The sequence below is a fragment of the Eumetopias jubatus genome, unplaced genomic scaffold (assembly GCF_037043125.1).
Source record: "Eumetopias jubatus isolate StellerSeaLion01/CBP00866 unplaced genomic scaffold, mEumJub1_p1.0 scaffold_10, whole genome shotgun sequence".
NCBI lineage: Eukaryota > Metazoa > Chordata > Mammalia > Carnivora > Otariidae > Eumetopias > Eumetopias jubatus.
Window position 1 is genome coordinate 95,691,409 of NW_028274816.1, and position 17,805 is coordinate 95,709,213.

The 17,805-nt window shown below is 45.3% G+C and overlaps 1 protein-coding gene across 2 annotated transcripts in view; it reads left to right on the plus strand.

Annotated features, from left to right (window-relative positions):
• Positions 1-17,805, plus strand: part of ERN1 (endoplasmic reticulum to nucleus signaling 1) — a 78,813-nt gene that overhangs the window by 36,526 nt on the left and 24,482 nt on the right. Inside the window, exons 2-6 of one of the 2 annotated variants that reach the window (XM_028087408.2) lie at positions 8,652-8,685; positions 9,180-9,562; positions 9,689-9,761; positions 13,983-14,055; positions 16,553-16,675. In XM_028087408.2, the coding sequence (XP_027943209.1) occupies positions 14,052-14,055; positions 16,553-16,675 (127 nt within the window). In that variant the 5' untranslated portion in view covers positions 8,652-8,685; positions 9,180-9,562; positions 9,689-9,761; positions 13,983-14,051. The remainder of the gene's footprint in view (positions 1-8,651; positions 8,686-9,179; positions 9,563-9,688; positions 9,762-13,982; positions 14,056-16,552; positions 16,676-17,805) is intronic. The other variant, XM_028087404.2, reaches the window with a different exon arrangement.

Genomic DNA, 17,805 nt, shown 5'->3' on the forward strand with positions numbered 1-17,805 from the left:
GCTACCCCGGACGTCATTCTCTGATTACTCATTAAACTGTACTTAAGCTTTATGCACTTTTCCATGTATATTTCACAGTGTACAACATAGATGGTCTCTGTCCTTCAACCTGCTTCAAATTCAATCCAGCCTCCAGATATTTGAGACCCAGAAGGGCCACCTGCCCGTGGGGGAGCATGATCAGTGCCTCCTAAGAACATACCAAGTGCAGTGGACGGTCATTTTCTGATTTCCTGTAGCACAGAGACCAACACGAAAGCATGGGGGTGTTCAGGGAAGAGATGTGATTGAAAGAGAATCCTGGGGAAGAGTTGGGCCCAGGTTTTGCAGAACCTTGAATGCCTAGGCCTCTGGTTCCCAAACCGTGCTGAGGGCCCCCGGGTGCCACAGTAAATTCACAAAGGCACTGCATCTTGTTTTAAATTTTTGAGAGAAGCGTAGCAGTACGCAACAAGTGGCAAACACCATGCTCGAGGTAGTTTCTGGTTTCAGCATTAGGTTGTGCTCTTTTCCTTTCAACAGTATATCTTTGCAAAGCTGAATTTTTGGTGGTTGCTGTAATAAAATTCAAATACCGCGTGATAATCAATGTGGAATGGTAACGAGGGTGGCAGTGTCTAATCGGATTATAAGTTCTGGAATATGTGTGGCACCCAGCAGGCACACATCCCATTAGTAAGTAAGTATGGTTAAGAATGAAATAAATAGTTTTCTTTCCGTTTATGTGTTTTCCTTTTTTTCATGTGGCTTCTAAGTTGCTAGTCCCTAAATACTTAGGTCATATAGAACTAACTGTTTAATAAATGGAACTGTTAAGTATTTCTTTTGGCCTAGAGTGCTATGAAGAAATTACTGAGACACAAAGGGTGCTGTGAACCAAGAAAGTTTGGGATCCTCTGACTGGAGCCACAGAGATGGAAGGTATTCAGTAGGCAGGGGGGAAGCCATCGTAGGGTTTTTTGTGGAGGAAAGACGTGAACAGATTTGCCTTTGCCGAGCCCTTGCAGACAGTAGGTAGAATGCCCAACTGAAGGGCAGAGATCCCAGACAGGGAGCTGGTTAGGAGACTGCTGGGCAGACCCAGTGAGAAATGGTGACTGCCTAATTTGGCCATGGTAAAGGAGGACACAGATTTTGAGAAATGTTTACTGGATTGAATCTTACACAACTCAGGCTCTAATTGAATGGGAGCGGGTTAGAATTAAGGGGAGAATCAAGGACAACTTTGAGTTTCCGGATTGTACAACGAGGTGGAAGTGAGGCCAGCCAATCTGGGAATGTCGAAGACGAACAGGTTCTGGGGGGTATGACATCAGGGGTTGAGATACCCTATAAGCAGCTGGGGCTGAATCATGGACTCCACTGGAGAACGTCATAAGCTGCCATGTGGAAACCTAATAGGAAGGATTTGCAAGTGTTTGTTAGATTTGGTCACTAGAACTTGACGGTGGCAGTTCTGGTCTTATTCTGAGGGTAGGGGCTGGAGCGCAGGGAGTTGAGAAGGGCACAGAAGGCGAGAAGGTGAAACAGGGTCCAGAGCAATGGTTTACTAGTTAAAAGCTCTAATTCCCTGGCCTTACCGACAGAATCTGCTTCTTGGGGGGAAGGACCTGGTACCCAGCATTTTAAAAAGACACTTACACGTCGTTGGTGGGAACCTAAAATAGCACAACCACTTTGAAGAGCTGTTTGGCAGCTCCTTGTCGAGTCAAATGTAAACAAGCCTGGCTCCACATTCCAGGTGTTTTCCCAACAGAAAGGAAAAGCTAGGATCCAACAAAACTTGCACACAGATGTTCATAACTGCTTTAGTCATGTTTTTTTTAAATAATTTTTTATTGTTATGTTAATCACCATACATTACATCATTAGCTTTTGATGTAGTGTTCCATGATTCATTGTTTGTGCATAACACCCAGTGCTCCACGCAGAATGTGCCCTCTTTAATACCCATCACCAGGCTAACCCATCCCCCCACCCCCGTCCCCTCTAGAACCCTCAGTTTGTTTTTCAGAGTCCATCGTCTCTAATGGTCCGTCTCCCCCTCCGACTTACTCCCCTTCATTCTTCCCCTCCTGCTATCTTCTTCTTTTTTTTTTCTTAACATATATTGCATTATTTGTTTCAGAAGTACAGATCCGTGATTCATCAGTCTTGCCCAATTCACAGCGCTCACCATAGCACATACCCTCCCCAGTGTCTATCACCCAGCCACCCCATCCCTCCCACCCCCCACCACTCCAGCAACCCAGAGTTTGTTTCCTGAGATTAAGAATTCCTCCTATCAGTGAGGTCATATGATACATGTCTTTCTCTGATTGTTTAGTCATGTTTTTCCAGCCCCAAACTGGAATGACCCAGTGTCCCTCAGCAGATCCATAAACAAATTGTGGCATATCCATACAGTGGAACACTACTTAGCAATATAAAAGGGGAGCTGGTGGTAGGTGCAACAATGTAGCTGAATTTCAGAAACCTGATGCAGAGAGAAGGAAGCCAGACACACAAGAGAAGCTGATGGGTGAACTGTATTTGTGCAGTTTTGGAACAAACACAACGAATCCATGGGTGGTTATATGGGGTGGGAGTTGGGGATATTGAATCCAAAGGGATGCGAGAAAATGCTTTGGGGTGACAGAAACATTTTAGGGCGTGAGGGTGGTTACATGGGTGTGTAGGTTTCTCAAGATTCCTCGAATTGTGCACTTAAAAGGGGCTGCATTAGGAGAGAAAGGAGAGCCCTTTCTCTTTCTTGGGTGTGTTTGTGGGCTGAGGGGAAGCAGTTAGCCAGCCAGAGGACTGGAAGATCCCTGGAGACATGGTACCACCTGGGGGCTGTGCAGTACCTATGAATATTAAGGTGAACACATTGTCCTTTTATAGAGAAGGGAAGGGTAGAATTGGGCAAACCTGAGGAGAAGGGTAGGAAGTTTGGGAGCGCTCACTCTGCGCCCTTTTCCTCCCCCTGTGCCACAGAAGGTTTGAAATACCAGCTGTGAGGAATAGGGAACAGACACCAACCAGGAAGTAGATAAGCGTACCTCCTATGACTTGGGGCCCAGCTGGAGAATGGTTTCTTCAAGAGTGATTTAGTGTTTTCTTCAGCAGCACTCAGAGCCTGGGTGGAGGAAAGGGGATTGCTAGGTAGATTTTGGGTTGAGGGGTGATAGAGCATAGTTGCTGGATTATTAAAGGTAATTAATGATGGGTGTCTGGACTGGGCAGGAATAGATGTAGGAAAGAGACTAACGTGAATTGATTGCTCCATTCAATCAATGTATTGAGCACTCCTCTGTGCCAGGCACTGTTTTAGGTGTTTGGGATATGGCAGACAACAAAAGATAAATCCCAGCCCTTATGTAGTTAACAGTGGCTAGAGTTGTCTTTTTTTTTTTTTTTTAATAAGTAAAATATACGGTACTTCAGAGGTGGTAAGTGTCGTGGAGAAAAATCAAATAATGAAGAGGGGTAGGGAATCTCTGGGCGGTAGGAGCTGGTCCCGGAAGACCTCTCTGAGATAGTGATATTTGATCAAAGGTATGGGCGCGGGGGGGGGGGGGGGGCGGCAGCAGATGCAAAGGCCCTGAGTCAGGGGCAAGCTAGACCGTATTTGAGGAATACGAAGAGGCCAGCTTGGCTAGAATAAGCAAGGAGGAAATAGTGGGAGAGCATTAGAGGGTGGGAGGGTGGGATTGTATGGGATTTGTAGGCCACTGTGTGACCACTGGCCTTGATGATTGAGATGGGAACCACCAAAAGATTTTGAGTGGTAGAGAAGAATAATCTGACTTCTGCCCTTAAAAGGATCACCATTCTCTGTGTCAAGGCACAGACTTCAAGTCTTGACAAACATTTAGTCCTTATTTAATCCACATAGAGATGCCTTATGAGGTTGGTGTTATTATCTATTTTTTTTCTTTCTTTATTGATGAGGAAATTCAGGCCCAGAGAGATTAGGTAATTTGGCAGTTAGGACTGAAGCATAGACTCATCTGATTCCAAAGGCCACAAAGACCAGAGAAAAAGGAGCCCTTAAAAGGGAAGGGGTTCTGATGATGGAGGGATACTGGGTGTAGGAAACAAACCCTAGAGTTTGGCAGCTGACAGGATGTGTTGGGGAGAAATGAGTGTCAACATTTGGAGCCTGCCCGTCTTCTAAGAGAATAGTGGTACTGTTAATAAAATAGGGTGTCAATAGTAGAAGTAGGTTTGAGCTAAAAGATGGAGGGCATGACTTTGGCGGGTGGTGGCTGAGGTGCTGGTAGGAAGTAGTGGAAATGTCTGGTTGATCCAGAAAGAAGAGCTCAGAAGATGATGGGGATCTGGAATCTCCCATCGTGGTTGTGGTTGAAGCTTCAGGGATGGGTGTGCTCTCTCAGAGCACTCAAGGGAGGACCTGGAAATGTCCCTTCCTGTGGGAATAGGGAGGGAGGGAGGGAGCCAAGGAGGGGGCAGAAATCAGGCCGTGAAGGGCCACAGAGCCCAAGAGGTGAGAGACTCAAGGGGCAGGGAGAGCCATGGAACAGGAAGTGGCCGGCTCCTAGTGGGTGGTCAGAGCAGCAGGTACATGGGCTCGCCAGAGTGGCTGGAAGAGCAGCCAAAAGGGTAGGGCTGTTGGTGCTGCTGGATGGAGCCACAAAGACCCATAGCTCAGGATGGAGCAAAGTCAAGAGTCCACATGTGGCCCAGCACAGAGGGAGAGGGCATGAGGTTCCAGAGAGGATGGGATGGAGAATGAAGGTGGAACAGGTATTCGTGGAAAGATGAAAATTCATGTCTTGTGGAAATAAAAATGTTTAGGTTTTCACCCTTGTGAACTTGGGCAAAGGAAGAATGTGACCATCTGTTTAAGGGATTTCTGTCCCTGGTTAAAAAAGAGGCTTCAATGAGCACAACAGTGGCAGTGAGGTCACACAACCTCACCTGGGTCTCTCTGGATGTAAAGATTATGCCATTTCAAGCCTGAGCTGGACCCATTAGGGGAATCGGGTCCAGTCTGGTGGCTGCTCTCTGGGAAGCAGTGAGCAGGTTTGTGTCTGCCCCTGTCAGTTCCTCCTCTGGTAGCCTTACCTTTACCTTGATTAACCCGTTTTCATACTTGCAAAGCAAGCCCCCCTCTGCCCCCACCCCTTTTTTCCCTTCTGAAAGTAAAACAGCTTTGTGAGATGGCTTTTATCAGTCTCCATATAGATAGAGTGGCTTATTTTGTAGCAGTGTTTGTTTATAGCCTTATATTTAGGCCAGGTTTCTTTTCACATGGCTGAATTTTTTTTTTTTTTTAAGCAAGAACCTTGCCTGATACCAGTTCTCATTATTAAATAAAAACAACCACTTTTCCACGTTGGGCTTTCATTGCACATTTTCAGATGATGCAGTTTGCTTTTATTTTGCTGGCTTTCCAAATATTTTTTTATCTCTAACCTTTTATGTTATGGAGAATTTCAAGCATATGTAGAAGGAATAGCAAAATAACTCCCCAGTGTTACCACTTTCATCTTTAACAGTTATCGGTTGGTTGCCATTTTTCATTTTATCTGCCCTTTTTGTAGTATTTTAAAGATTTTGTTTATTTGAGAGAGAGCGCACGTGCATGCAGGTAGGGGGAGAGGCAGAGGGAGAGGGACAAGCAGATTTTGCGCTGAGCACAGGGCTCAATCTCACCACCCTGAGATCAAGACTGGGTCTTGAAATCAAGAGTTGGACATGTTTTCACCCACTGAGCCCCCCAGGCGCCCCTTTTTTCTAAAGTATTTTAAAGTAGATCACAGATGCAAATGATTGTTTAAGAAAACAAAAATCTAGGGTATAGGTCACCGCTCCCCCTCATAAGCCAAGCAGCACTTTGCTCACCCGTGGGAGGTGACTTAATGGTGGTGCTGTTACATGGCTTCCAGCTCTGCACATGTTCATTCCAGGGACCGTATCTTACTGAGTGGATGGGAATGCTAAGATAACCAGAAGCTCCTCCTGCTGGAGTTCCTGTCCTCCTAAGCCTAGAATTCTAGAAGCACAGTTCTTACACACCCGTATATCTGTCCCACGGGTTGTTTCCTGGCTCCTGCCAGTGGCCTGTGTCTTCCCGGGAACCTCTTGGGTGCAGGACACAAGTTGGGACTTCAGGCCTCGGTGTCAGGTGACCAGCGGATGAGCTCTAGAAAACCAGGAAAACCTGCGCCTGAAGACAGGTGCCCTGAGCGGGCGCAAGCGCTGTCCGGCAAACATGAGCCTCTGACCAGGACTGGAAATCCTGTCGGTCTCTGTGTCTTGTTGCCGGGGAGGAGCGGGAATCCGGCAGCGTCCTCTTCAGCTGTGTTTATCTGCGGTACCTCAAAGCAGCCGAGATGAACAAAAAAAGAGGCCTTCTGACTGCCGTGCTTTGTTCACACCGCATGTGGCATTCTCGCTCCTCCGGGCTTGCACGCCATCCGGGCTGGGTCGCGGGAGCTTGGCTGTGATGGCACTGTGGCCCCTTTCAGCGGGTGAACACCACGCGCTCTTGTTTCCTGTCTCTTGCATCAGTCTGTTTGTGAGAGTGTACTGAGAGGTGACTAATGGGGACGCTAAACAGAGGCTTCCTAACTGAAAGTTCCTCCTGTTTCCTAAAGTGTTTTTGGCTTAATGAATTGTTTGTTTGCTGCCCACAGACCACATGTGCTGTGTGCGCTCCTGTCCCCGTGAACACCGTGTATGTTTTTGCGTAGGAGCTGGGCTTGTAGAGCAGTCAACAGATGCTAAGTCTTGAAAGAGTTCTCTTCATCTGAGGACCCCAGGCGACTGGGAGAATCAGGCAGCCGTCTGTCACGACCGGCACAGCCCCTGGAGCCTGGCACGGTGCATCCAAAACCCTGTGACACTATTTGCCATCCTCAGCCCCGGCTTTGAAGTTGTGGACGCCGTGGCTGTGCGGCCCATGGGGCTTTGGTTGCTGGGAATCGCTCAGGACTGCGCGGTCCTATGCCTGTGGATTTTCACGCTGTGTCGTGTCGGTGCGCCCTCATGCCACCTCCAGGAACCAGGAGCATCCTCTTGCTTCGTGCCTGGGAGAATCTGGGGAGGGAGAAATTCTCCCGGTTTTGACTACTGAAAATATAAAATTGACTTTGAGAAAACGCTTCCCCCCCCAGTTTAAAAAGTAATGCCTGTTTAGATTTTGGGAACTACACAAAAGGTGGGGGAGTTACTTCCAATGAAAATAACTTGGCATTTTTTTTGCCTTTCCATCATTTTTTTTTATGTGCATTGAAGATTTTCTCCTCAGCTGCATTAATACTCTGTATAATGTTATCTTTTCTCCTGAACATCACAATGTAAAGATTTGTACATGTTTTTAAAATTGTATAAGCCCTTTTAGAAGCCTTAATTTTCTGCCAAGTGGACATTCCCTAATTTAACCATATTATTGAATAGTTAATTGTAATTATTGAATAGTCTGTTGTAATGCTACTGTGAGCATCTTTGTACACAAAGCATTTTCTATGTTTCATATTACTTTTATTTTATTTTAAAGATTTTATTTATTTATTTGAGAGAGAAAGAGAGAGAAACAGCATGAGAGGGGAGAAGGTCAGAGGGAGAAGCAGGCTCCCCGCTGAGCCGGGAGCCCGATGTGGGACTCGATCCCAGGACTCCGGGATCATGACCTGAGCCGAAGGCAGTCGCTTAACCAACTGAGCCACCCAGGCACTCTGTTTCATATTACTTTTAATCTAGATTTTTATAGAAAGGGAATAATTTATGGATCAAAGGGAATCAAGGGAAACAAGCCCTTGGAGGCTCTCAGATCGCCATATTGCTGCCCCAGTGGGGTGTATCCATTTACCACCAACCAATTTCTCATCAACAGGAAAATTTATTCTTAAGCCACAGTTTTGTTTTTCCCAATGGGAGTTCCTAGTATCACTCCAGGAATCTGTGACAAGGTGATGGCTTCGGTTTTAAAAGTCCTTGATGTGTCAGAGACACTATGACTCATTGTCCACTGTGGGTTGTGACTGGTTCTTCCTTCGATGTCCATCCCCCAAGTTATGTGCATGTTTCTTTTTTTTTTTTTTTTAAGATTGATTTATCTATTTTAGAGTGGTGGGGGAGAGGGAGAGAGAGAATCCTCAAGCAGACTCTGCGCTGAGCACGGAGCCTGACATGGGGCTTGATCTCATTATACTGAGATCATGACCTGAGCTGAAATCAGAAGTCAGGTGCTCAACCTACTGAGCCACCCAGGCACCCCTGTGTGCACATTTCTTGACATCAGTTCCATTCTGCTATGTTCTCTAGCCAGTCTCGGTGACAATCTGTGTCTTTGGGTGTGTGTTGTCTTTTTTTTTTTTTTTTTTTTTTAAGATTTTTGAGACAGCAAGTACGAGAGGGGGGTAGGAGCAGAGGGAGAGAGAGAGAGGCCAACTCCCCCTGAGCAGGGAGCCCGATGTAGGACTCAATCCCAGGATCCTGGGATCATGACCTGAGCAGAAGGCAGAGGCTTAACTGACTGAGTCACCCAGGCATCCCTGGGTGTGTTTTGCAAAGTGCCTTCATATACATTATCTGGTAAATTTAAGATTTTGATATCACCTGTGAATCTGTCCTGGGGACCTTCTTGGAATCCTGATATTTTATAGTCTGTCTGGTGATGCCTTTGTTGTTCTTTTGCACAGATCCGGTTCTGCAGGTTCCAACACATGTGGAAGAGTAAGTGTTCCCTTTAATTCATTTTCCTTTTTTAAAAAATTCATTTTCTTAATTATTCAATCAATATTTAGGAAGCTAGCTGCTGGGAGTGCATATATGCATACACTTTTATACACTTAAGGTATAATGAGAATGATGGAGACATGAAGTCTTATAGGTGCTATGACCTGTGTTGGGTGGTCAGTTCTTGGGGGGAGGGAGGCAGTGATATTAAAAAGGCTTCCTTGAGATGAAACTCAAGTTGAGTTTTGAGCTTAAGCTGCCAAAGTCCTGCCAGAGGGTTTAGATCTCTCCCTCCTCACTGTGTCGTACCATGGAAAGGAAACATGAACGTGACCTGCTACTAGAGAGTATGTTATGGCCCTTCTAAGAGCTCAAATGATGGGACATCCTAAGCACAGAAAAGATTCAGCAAGGGGTTTTTGAGTTCCTAGTCCTAGTTCAGACTTCACCAGGTTAACCTTACCAAAGACCACCTCGTATCTACTTCACAGGAAGCCACGGACTGGAGACCATCATCCATCTCCTTGGCATGTTTTCTCTGATGTCAAGCTTTCAGAGTCTGCTTTTATTGCTTCCAGTTTAAAAATAAATGTTTGTTGAACACTAAAGGTAGATTTGTCCTACCTGTTTATGTACTGTTCCATGCTATTAAATATTAATTGTTGAAGTTCTATACACAATTGACTTAGAAACTGAAAAGCAGACTTACTGGGTCCTTTTTCACTTATTTATCATCATCCAGAGTGCTTTGATCAAATGATGATTTACTCTTCTATGTTTTTTTACTTTTTTTTTCTTGCAGGTTGCTTTTTTCTGCTCAAATATAGCCTATCACCATAGGGATATTTTATTTGTGGCTAAAAGTGAAAGAGCGGTGGGTGGAATTGTCTTATACACACACATGCCCCCCTCCCCCCAATCATGACTTTGCATGGCTTTGATATTTTGTTCTGTGCCCTGTTCTATAATTTATTACTAATACTTACTGCTCAACCTCTAGGCCTGCCTTCCTCCCAGATCCCAATGATGGCAGCCTGTATACGCTTGGGGGCAAGAATAATGAAGGCCTGACGGTGAGTGTATTTAGATTCTTTGTGTACTTCAGAGGTTCCAGACCAGTGGTCCTCAACTATTGCACACTGAGATCACCTAAGAGCTTAAAAAAAAAAAAAAAAAAAAATTCCTGGAGATTGTGATTCAGGTGGTCTGGAGTGAGATCTGGGCATCAATATCTTTTTTTTTTTAAAGCTTCCCAAGTGAGCTTTAATTTTTTTTATTTTTAAAAATTTTATCTATTTCTTTGAGAGAGAGAGATCACGAGTGGTGGGGAGGGGCAGAGGGAGAGGGAGAAGCAGGCTTCCTGCTGAACAGAGAGCTCGATGTGGGGCTCAATCCCTGGACCTGGGATCATGACCTGAGCCGAAGGCAGACGCTTAACCGACTGGGCCACCCAGGCACCCATCTAAATGAGCTTTTAAATGGCAGCCAGAATTCAGAAACGCTGATCTGGACCAGCAGGTTCCCATGGTCTAGCCAGCACACTGGAGGGGTAGAATACTCCCTTTAACAGCAGGACTTCCTCTAACTAGAGATTCTCAAATTGGGGGTTGAGGGTAGTTTGAAGCATTGCCTACCCCCACCCACCCCAGCAAATGTCCCCTTCTGGCATGAGGAGCTAGTGATATTCCATTCCCATCCCATTGTCATTTGAGAATCTAGACCAGTGGTTCTCAGCCTTAGCTACACATTGTAATACCTGGAGAACTCTAAAAAAAAAAAAAGTCTAGGTCCCAATCCCAAAAGTTTCCACTTAATTGATCTAGGTCATCAGCAATTTTTAAAAGCTCTCCGGATAAGAGAATTTAGAAACAGGTCCACACATACGGTCACCTGATTTATGACAAGGGTGTTGCTGCAGTGCAGTGGGGAAGGGTGGTCTTTCAATAAATGGCATGAGTCAGCTGGGATGTCCATGAAAAAGTATCTTAACTCCTGCCTCACACCAGACACACGAAACTTAGTTTCAGAGAGATGGCATACCTAAGTGTGAAATGTGAAATAAAACTTTAAGAAAAAAAAGTAGCAGAACATCTTCACAACCTTAGAGTAGAAAAGGATTTCTTTCTTTCTTTCTTTCTTTCTTTTCTTTTCTTTTCTTTTTTTTTTTTGACTCGACTCCACGCTGGGCATGGAGCCCAATGCAAGGTTTGAAAACAAAACCGTGAGATCAAGACCTGAGCCCAGACCAAGAGTTGGACACTTAACCAGCTGAGCCACCCAGGTGCCCCAGAAAAGATTTCTTAAGTAGAATGAGATAAACAAAACAGAAACACCCCACACTAACCATAAAGGAAAAAAAACAATATATTGGTTTATATTAAAATTAAGAGTTTTTCTTCATTAAGAGAGGCAGGCCACACTGCACTGGCAATACACATATGACCCCAGCAAAGGATTCGTATTCAGAATATGTGAAGAACTATGGATTATTAAAAAGAGAACCCAACAGAGAAATAGCAGAAGAGGATATCCAAATGGTCATTAAACATACAAAAAGATACTCAGCTTCATTAGTTATTAGGGAAATGCACATAAAAATCACAATGTCCTACTACTACACACTCACTAGAGTGGCTAAGATGAGGAAAATAGACAAAACAGGTGTTGGGGTGGGGAGTGGAGCAACCAGAGCTCTTGGACACTGCTGGAGCAAGGGCAACTTGGCATATCCAGTTTGGAAACCGTTTGGCAGAATCTGTAAAGCTTTATGACCCAGTAAGCCTTCCCAGGTTATTATGTACCCAACAGAAATGCCTGTGTGTGTTCACCAAAGACAGGTACCCAAATGTAGTGCAGCGTTACTGAGAATAACCGAGAGGTGAAAATTGCCCAGACAGCATCAATAGTAGACAGAATAAAGAAATTATGGAACAGTGATACAATTTAATAGTCTATACCTGTGAGAAGCAACAGTCTGCAACTCCACATGATAACATGGATGAACCTCACCAACCAGAGGTTGGACAAAAGATGACAAACAAGAAAGGCTGCACACTGAATGATTCATTGATATAAAGCTCCAAGACAGGAAAAACTAGTCTATGCTGTTTTGAAGTTAGGATAATGATTACTGTGGAGGGTTACGATTGGAAGGGAAGGCAAGAAGAGGGCTTCCAGAGTGCTGGAAATGTCCTGCTGCTTCATGTGGATGCTGGCTATGTGGGTTGGTTCACTTTGCTCAATTTCACTGAGCTGAACTGTACACTTCCGTGTGCCATTTGTATGTTCTGCTTCAATAGAAAGTCTTTTTTTTTTTTTTTAAAGCCTCCAAGTGATTCTAATGTGCAGCCAAGGTTGAGAACCAGTGGTCTAGAATGTAAGTGGCTGTGAGCTCTCATTGGGATTCTTTTTTTTAAAATATTTTATTGATTTATTTGACAGAGAGAGAGAGACACAGCAAGAGAGGGAACACAAGCAGGGGGAGTGGGCGAGGGAGAAGCAGGCTTCCGGCCGAGCAGGGAGCCCGATGTGGGGCTCAATCCCAGGGTCCTGGGATCATGACCTGAGCCGAAGGCACACCCTTAAGGACTGAGCCACCCAGACGCCCCTAATCGGGATATTTTAACCTTATCTTCTGAATACCCATGACTGGAACCGATGGGAGGAAGGCAAGCCTTTCGTACAGGTGTGCTTGCCCCACCGTCAGCATTTCCCTTCATATCCCCAGAGCCTGTTTCTGAGTGCTCTGTTTGCTAGACACTGTGTGCAGCGATTTGTGGAAGTTGTCTCATGTTTCAGCAGCCCTCTGGGATAGAGATGTTATCCTACATAAGAGGCGTGGAAACTTCACCCATAGAGGTGAAGGAATGTGCCCAAGGCCAAAGTGTCAAGTGTTGGAACTTGGGACTTGAGCTCGAACTTCCAAAGGATGCTCTGACCACCACCCCTCACGTCTTCCTATGTTGTGGGTTAACAGTTCTGTGAGCCATGTGTTTCCCAGCTTGGGCCTTGAACAGGAGGCCTGTAGAAATGCTCAGCAGACTATAGGGCTCCAGACTGGAAGCCTTGCAACGACCTTCTGATTCTCCAAAACATCTGGCAAAAACCCAGTCAGCCATGACAGCCTCCTGTGGCATTTCTCCTTTTAAATGTGGGGATAATGGGAAAATCCAAATGATTGATTATTTCAAGTTCTGTTTATTTTTTTAAAGCTTTTATTTATTTGAGATATTATTATTTGAGATTATTTGAGAGATTTATTTATTTATTTGAGAGAGAGAGAATGAGAGATAGAGAGCATGAGAGGGAAGAGGGTCAGAGGGAGAAGCAGACTCCCTGCTAAGCAGGGAGCCCGATGCAGGACTTGATCCCAGGACTCCAGGATCATGACCTGAGCCGAAGGCAGTCGCTTAACCAACTGAGCCACCCAGGCGCCCTCAAGTTCTGTTTATTAAAGCTAGAGAGAAATCTTTTCTTTTTTGGAGAAAAAGATGACAGTGTAGTAGAAGCAGGTATCTATAGAATAGTTTCAAGAACACAGAATGTTCCAAAAATAAAGTATACCGAAACGAACATTAACCAAAGGAACTCGTCACATGTCAGCTGTAGACTCAGAAGACTCAGTTTTATGATGAAATGCAGTTGAAACATGTGAATTCTTCTGAGTTTGAGTTTCTTTTTCTGGTACCTACCATAATTTATTTTTAATACCAAAAGGCTTAATTCTCTTGTTTTTTCAGTAGAGCATTATTCAATGAAAACATCAAAGTGACTTTTTCCACCTCAAACTCCTGGGTCACCCACATAATGACTACTTCTCCTTTCCCTTAAAGCTTCAGCTGGGTACTGAGGTTGCTTTTCTTCAGAATTAATCTCATGGCTCATCCACACTCTGAAAAGCATGTCATTCCACCCAGCCTAGCTGGCTGCGGGTCAATTTTCAAAGACAAGAGAATTCTTTCTGCACCCCCCTCCAAATTTCAAAGATTGTATAACTTCTCCATATTTGTATCAGTCTTCTCAGAAAAGGTTTGTGTTTCCCCCAGAAGTGCTCTGGACAAGACACTTTAAGGGGCTTCTGTCGGGGGGAGGATCAGGGAGCTGGAGGCTTGTTCAAAGTGGTTATGGAAGCCTGGGGCGGCCCTTCTCCTTGGTTTCTAGTTAGGAAAACTCCCATCAGCCATCCACACTGCTTCTGTCTTTTTAGCAGAATTGGGTAATAGAAACAGACTGCAGTAAAATTATAATAATTGCACAAGACTTGGTTATTTTTTCCTTTGCCTCCTTTTTTACAGAAACTTCCTTTTACCATCCCAGAGTTGGTACAGGCATCCCCATGCCGAAGTTCAGACGGAATTCTCTACATGGGTAAGAGTTCTTGTTTTCAACACTGAGACTTTGATCTCTTTGGAAATGAGTCCCAGAATCTGGGAAAGTGGCGCGTCAGAGAGAGAGAGAGGTGTGCGTTGACTCCCCACCAGCCCTTCTGGGAAAGGTCTTCCTTGCCTCGGTTGTGCTTGTTCACGCCAGGATCAGCTGACCAATTAAGAAAGGTTCCCCCCACTTGGGAGCAGACTTGACACCATTAATATGGTTATTCATTTAACAAGCTTTTAGCTGCTGTGTTGACTTACCCTGTGATTTAAAGATTGCAACATACCCAGAAGCAATTGGAGAAATTTAAAGTGAACACAATAGTCTAAGCCAAGAAAGGGAAGCCAGGTTCTGCCTATTAATTATAGGACTTTCTTAGTATTTCCTGCTATCAGAATATTGGATAAACCAGCACTTAACAGCTTGGCTAGATAAGCTGCTTCATACCTATGGGGTCACCTCTTTGAAAGCATCAGATCCCCTGCTTTTCTTTTACCATGTTGCTGCCAAAATGTCAACAAAAATGCATTTGTAATACAAAGGAGAGCTGTGTTTATCTTGAAATCATAGTAGTAATAATATCCTGTATTTACATAGCAGCTTTCCTTCTGAGGAACTGAAAGTGCTTATTGCCTATTCACGCCTCGGGAGCTTTATGTGTATTTCTGGGCCTCAAGTGCAGGCTGGATTTTAATTTTTTGCCTGGACACAGGGGCTGTTGCTTTCTTCCACACTTTCAGGATGAGGAAGCCCCAAGCCTCAAGATTCAGAGGAAGTGATCAACATAGGCTTTCCCTCTCTCTCCTGGGCCATCTTCTTTTTTAAGATTTTATTTATTTATTTGAGAGAGAAAGCGAGCACAAGCAGGGGGAGGGACAGAGGGAGAAGCAGGCTCCCCGTTGAGCAGGGAGCCAGACGTGGGCTTGATCCCAGGACCCCAGGATCATGACATGAGCTGAAGGCAGATGCTTAACCAGAGCCACCCAGGCGTCCCATCCTGACCATCTTCTGACTCTCTGTGTCAGTGTTGTCTGTCTGGGCTTCTAGCTTTTACCAGTGGTTCATCACTTATGTTGCATTTAGGATAGTGTGTTTTCTATTATCTTTGTGTGGTGCCCTCTTAAGTGAGTTCATTAAGCATTTTAAAACTGTGGCAATTGCCCAATCCATCCTTTAAGAGGTAGCTGAGTTACGCAGACTGTAATGGTCCTTGAAGTCACCAGAAGGGTGTCATGCCAGATGGAAAGGGATCATGGGCTGTTTGTTGATGTTTTCACTCTCTCTGCAGATCTTTTTCACATTAAGATTTTGTCGTTGAGAACAGAAAGTTATCATCCATGGACAAGTTTCACATATGTAGACTAGGCATGTATGTTACATCTGTTGAACTAAATGTAGCTCCAGCAAATTCTGATGCCCTGTTCTGTGATCTGTGATCACAGACATGTGATCTTCCTGACATCTCTGTACTCTGCTTCCAAGAGTCCCTTGAAATAGGACCCTTGGCCAATAAGTTAGGAAGATCCCAGTGACCAGAGGCCATGCCTTACAAAACAGAAATGCATACCTTATGGGGAATGTGTTGACTTTTAGATGGGAGGCCCATGCTACTGACCCAACATTAGCGGGTTGCTCTGGTGTATGTACCGTAGACGCATTCATACCTTTTAATCAGCAGACCAAGGTGTGGGGGTGGAGTGTGTGTGCCTGGGGAATAACTTACTGGCTGGAGTCTGGGGCTGAGATAAGTTTGGCCTCATTACCACCAGGTTGCAACCAACTCTACGGCCTAGTCCCAGGCACCAGCTAATTAGAGTTATAAACAGTAACTGTAGATCCTCTTTACATGGGGGCTCCTTAGTAGGGGTGTGGAGATCTATGAATGACGGTTACCAGGGAAGTAAACCCTGGGTGCATTTCTCTATTTATATAGATCCTAGTCTGTGGGAAAAGGGTTGTCCTTCAGAGGCCAGGCTTTTCATATTTAAGGCCACTCATCAAAGCAATGAAATCTGAGTTTTATTAGATTTGAAGACATTTTTAAAGATTTTATTTATTTATTTATTTGACAGAGAGAGACACAGCGAGAGAGGGAACACAAGCAGGGGGAGTGGGAGAGGGAGAAGCAGGCTTCCCGCTGAGCAGGGAGCCCGATGCAGGGCTCGATCCCAGGACCCTGGGATCATGACCTGAGCCGAAGGCAGACGCTTCATGACTGAGCCACCCAGGCACCCCTTGAAGACATTTTTAAACCATCATTAGGCTATTAAGTTATTATAAGACCCAGTGGGCCAAGAAGTTTTATTATCTCTGCAGTAGCATTCACCTTGTCACCCTCGGAGCATCACAGAAATGTCTTCAACACCAGGAGAACTCTGGGCCTCTCAGCACGGAAAACATCTTGGCCTGCTAGTTTGGCAGGGATACATTTTTTTCCATATGGGGTGGGTATGGTGGGTATGGTGGGTCACAAGGACTTGTGACCTTTCAGGTAAAAAGCAGGACATTTGGTACGTTATCGACCTTCTGACCGGGGAGAAGCAGCAGACTCTGTCATCGGCCTTTGCAGACAGCCTCTGCCCATCTACCTCTCTGCTTTATCTCGGGCGAACGGGTAAGAAGGGACCTTCTGTTGTGTACAACCTGCCTGTTTCCAGAAAAGGACGTGACGTAGCCTCTCCCTGGGTCTCTGCTCTGGGCTTCATTCTCTAGAAGGTGGCCAGAGCTGTCTTCTCCAAACACAGATTTTACCACATTGTTCCCCTTTAAAAGCCCCCCTGATGGCTCCCCATGGCCTGAGGGATGAACCCACAGCACCGTAGCCTGCAAAGCCTCCATGATGCAGCTGCGGCCTTTTTTAGCTCCTCCCTGGCTGTTATTTCCCAGACTTAAACATTTTCCAATCAGTTCCCAGAATAAGCATTGCTATTTTTAAAGACGTTCCGCAGTAGGTCCCTCTCCACCAGGTATGCACCTGTTTGGCTTGATTTGATCTTGACCCTGAAGCCTTTTTTACAGTGAGACTCTTCCAGCTGGAGTGTCAGTCCTGACCCCTCTATATTTTCTCTGTATTCAGCTTGAAAACTGAATGGTTTCTTCTTCAGCCCCTCTGTCTCACATTATATCATATGCAGTTAAGAGAAACTGCTTGGCACTTCCTGCGTTCTGCCTGGAGATCTCCTCAGCCAGACCTGCAAGATCCTTAGGTGCTTTCTTGTGCTCTTCCAAGTTACTGTAAGCCATAGTCCTACTAGTAGTGTCACCGTGGTGTAACCTGGGCCACCCCTTTGCAACTTCCAGGAGCAGTTTCCTTACCGTTCCTTCAGTCTCCACGTTGGCCTGCCACCCTCCCCCTGCCACCTTGTCCCGGCCAGTGCCACGCGTCTCCACATGTTGTCGTGGCCCTAGCCCACATCTGGGTGCCAGTTTCTAACATCAGCTAACTGTTGCTGTATACTAAACCACCCGGTCACTTAGGTGGTTTTAAACGACACCGTGATAAATAAAATAGTGATGCACAATAAAAAAAAAAAAAGTAAATAAACACGGTGATATTGATTCTGTGAGTCATGAGTTCAAGGGCACAGCACAAGTGGCTTGTCCCTGCTCCAGTAAACCTGCTGTCGGCCAGGTTTACTCATGTGTCTGGGACTTCGGTTCCCGTCCACATGGCCTTTCTCTTGCCCCATGGATGGCCTGGACACTTTACACACAGTGTAGAGAGGGTCTGTCTGTTGCAATGTA